Below are 4,011 nucleotides of genomic sequence, written 5' to 3'. Positions count from 1 at the left end.
AAAATTAGAAAAGTAATATATTTAATCTTTACATCAAAAGGTTTTCTTAATTGTTCTCTCCTCTTATATTATATTTTAATATGATATTATATTTATTTCTTATTATTTTATTAGATATTTTTCTTGTATATTTTGAAAATTTAATGATTGTATATAGTGTTTCAAATCAGAAAAATTGTAATATAGCAAAATAAAAATACTTTTTTGTACACATTTATCTATCTATAGACGTTCTGAAGAAGATTTATGACTTTAATAAAAATGCCAGGCATGTCCATTTGTTCTATGGAGATCTAAATATAGAATCTAAATTAATGAATAAAAAATGTGAACAATTTTATATATTTTATTGAAAAACATAAAGTATATGCATTTAATTTTAAAAAAAAGAAGAAGAAGAAGAGAATTTGGCACTCGAACATAACAAAATGTCAAAATTTAATGTTGAAAGTAGTATTTTAAAATTATTATTTTATCTGAAAAAAAACAAACAATGCTTTCGGTAGTATATTAAAATATTATAAAAGAATAATATTAAGTAATATAACTTTAGATATGGGATTAATTTAGAAAGCTAAAAATACATAAAGCGAATTATAGGATTACATGTTTAATTTAGTATTAAATATTATAATATTATGTAAGAAAAGTAATACCAGTTAAATTTATATCTATTATAGTTTAGATTTAGTAGAAAATCATTTTTACTTTAGCTATTGTAAAAGACTAAAAGCTAGGGTCAACGGGTCTAATACTTGATTCACACCACGTTCTTGGAAGCGATGTAACCTAATATTTCTTAACACGTTCGCTTCAAATTGATCTGTATCGCACTTTCTGTGACATCCTGTCCATCGTTTCATTGCGTAAAATTGTCGGAAAATAGTTTTCTTTTTTTCGTTTCAATTTTCTGAATTAGATTTATGCTTGATCAATATAAATCCAATCAATGCAAACACGTGAGTAATCTTTGGTGGTTTGATCATCTAAGAAGAAGTTTCTTTTCGTTTATAAGTAGCTAACAAATTTACTTTTCTTGATTATTTTAATAATATTATATTATAATAGATTTTTTTAAACATAAATATTGAGCAATATAACTAATTGTTATTAGACTTTACACACAAAAAAAAACTAAACAGTAGTCTAAATAAAGTCGCTAATTTAAGACACGAAACTTGCAACTTATACATGAACTTGTACAAAATTTTAAGTTTTTATTCTTATTTAACTTTCTCAATAAGGTTTTACAATTTACTGTTGCAAATAGGAAGACTGTAGGCTTAATGTATGTTCACTCCTATCTTTATAGATTAGCATATCCACATAAATACATATTTTTACATATGGAATACATATATCTTATATACATAGGCCTATTTTCAAATGTACTATATAGTACAGCACATTTATCTAATATACGCACACGGTTTTTAAGGTAAATTTTAAGTAAACATTCATATAATGAATCTTATATAAAAAGAAAAATAGACCTTCTATTTTATTTAATTTCATATAAAAACCTATTGCGATATTATATTAAAATTATTATATGTAAAACATTATATTTCGCTACATCTTCTGGTCGTATTTTGTATACAGAAATGCAAGGTTTTTAAAATGATTTAGTTGCATTAAAAGAACATCTTTATAGTAAGACCGTTGGCAATCCTTTAAACATTCATACTTAAATCATATTAAAACATTCGTAGTGGTGTTATATTGTAGCCTACATAGTAAAAAATAGTCATTGTATAGCCTAATACAATTTTCGATACTGTATTACGGCTATTTTTATTCCAAAATGTATAGAAGAATTTATTAAAACTAGACGATGTAATAAAATAAAACATAAAAATTGAATAAAAATAAATTAATTTTCAGGAAATTCTTATTAAATCACTGATAAAGCATAAGTAGAAATTTCTTTTAAAAACTTAACTACTTAAATCGAATCGTAATTGAAGCATTTTTTTATTATATATATATATATATATAATGATTTACTTTGAATTACCGATACCCAAAAATAATTTTTTTTTTCCTCGTTTTTCCACCGCTACTAAGTTCAACTAATTATCTTGGATGAAAGATAATTCCATTAATGTGCTACACGCCGGAAATCAATTCATTTTTCTTTTAATTTCGTTTCTTAGATTTTTTGGCACTTAACCTAATAATAATGCTTTTAAAGCATTAATTAGGTCTAATTCAACATTTTCGATTTAAACGAATTCATTTCGAAGAAATCTTTTAAATAAAACACATTCGGGAAGAGATTACAAATATAATTTTTTTTACGTTAATTTAATTTAACAATTAAATTAAAAAAAAGATATTTAAAAATGGACGATTTTTCTAAACTTGGGAGGAAAAAAAATATGTATTTAAAAATAAGTTTTCTTTTTTATTTTAATTTATCAATTATTATAAAGTTCTTAATCTATAATTTAGATTAATTATACAATTATAACGCGTTAAAAAAATGCTGAAAACGTATTAAATTAAACGAATTGTAACATTAAAAATGTGTTTAATATTTTCTATTTTGTAGAAAAATCCTTTTAAAGTAGATAAATAAAAGAATTAGCCTAATCGTGTTAAGTTCTTTAAAAGTTTAATTAAATTTCTTTCAGAATAAATTACGAAGGTATCGAATTATTTTGATAAGAAGAAAATTCGATTTAATAAAATAAAAGTATAAAAATAATCGTATAAAATTAAATATAGCATAGGATTTAACGTTTATATATTTCTTTCGTTTTTTTTCTAGAATAGTAAATTATTCCAAGTATTTTTTTATTATTATTAATTTATTTGACCTACTAATTGGATCATTTATCTCAGGAGGAAAATTTAGAGCATTCCCAGTTGAGACTTTGCTGCTGATATAGTAATAGGTTAGAATATAAAAACGGCCTACCGAACATAGATAACACTATCAGTTACCCTCGGCCACGTGTCCACTCAGTGTAAAAGCTCAGACGACGTTTGAAGCTTTAAATGGGTTTGATGAAATTACTGATTAATAGATCCCAAATCGGTCCCAAGGGATTTACCGTAGGGACTATGTAAAGTACTGTCCACCTACCTGGTAGCTGCTTGGTCGATCAGGCCCGGCTGCATCCATCCACTCCTGACTGCTCCCAATTGGGCTGTACTCAGTGGTTCCTCCTTCATACTCGCCATGGGGCCACGAGGTTGTAGCCCCGTCTCTTGGAGACCAAACATTGGAACCATAGCAGACGACACGTTAAGACCAGAAAACTGTCTGCCTTTGTGACAGATAGTACATGAGTGACCTTTAGACGTCGGCCGATATCACGTGATTGGCAAAAAGCCAGGGTCACATTGAATCCATCGGCGAACTGTTTGTAGTATATATGAACACCATGAACGTTAGATGGATGCGAACAGTCGCGCTTATAGCAAAATGTCGAATTGACAGCAGGAAACCTCACTGGGTACACTTTTGTGTTCAGTCATGAGCACGAGTAACAGGCACCTCCCTACGGACACCTCCCCTTGGGAATGGTTGGCAGCTCAACCAACAGGTGATTGACACGAGTTCCTCCCATCACGTGCTTTTTCCACCAATAGGCGTTACCAGATGAGAAGTAGGCGTGGCCGAGGTTGTTACGTGCCCTCTCTGTTTGACTGTCGGCCATTTGATTAGCATCCATTCTTGGCCGCCGCTTTTCTATTAATTATTTGTGTAGAGTTTGCTCGCCGATTCGCCATTTTTTAAGCAACACATTGGATTAATAAAAAGCAATGGAAATAGTTTTTTCGTAATTCCAACTTTATTTTTTTTCTTTTCTCTTTCTTCCCCCATTGTGTTCCACTTGAAACATTTATATCGGATTTTAACAAATTCTTATATCAGTCGATAAAAAGTTTAAGAAGTTTATTTTTCAACTTAACTTTTATTATTAACTTTTGTTTTTATTTTATTTTATAATTTTCGGCCACATTTTATCACAATTTCTTAATGTGCTGCATTTCTAATAT

General features: G+C 28.0%; 1 protein-coding gene across 1 annotated transcript in view; it reads right to left on the bottom strand.

The window, feature by feature from the left end:
* The window catches only part of LOC111618451 (transcription factor collier-like), a 67,577-nt gene extending 63,781 nt beyond the window's left edge, over window positions 1-3,796 (bottom strand). The window contains exon 1 of the mRNA XM_023359995.1: window positions 3,092-3,796. Within this exon, the coding sequence (XP_023215763.1) occupies window positions 3,092-3,240 (149 nt within the window). The 5' untranslated portion in view covers window positions 3,241-3,796. The remainder of the gene's footprint in view (window positions 1-3,091) is intronic.
* Between the last annotated feature and the right edge of the window lie 215 nt (window positions 3,797-4,011).

This window comes from Centruroides sculpturatus, unplaced genomic scaffold (assembly GCF_000671375.1).
Source record: "Centruroides sculpturatus isolate CEXI.00-Female unplaced genomic scaffold, Cexi_2.0 scaffold5, whole genome shotgun sequence".
Lineage (NCBI taxonomy): Eukaryota > Metazoa > Arthropoda > Arachnida > Scorpiones > Buthidae > Centruroides > Centruroides sculpturatus.
Note: the sequence above shows the minus strand (reverse complement) of the source record. Positions and strands in the feature narration are given on the sequence as shown.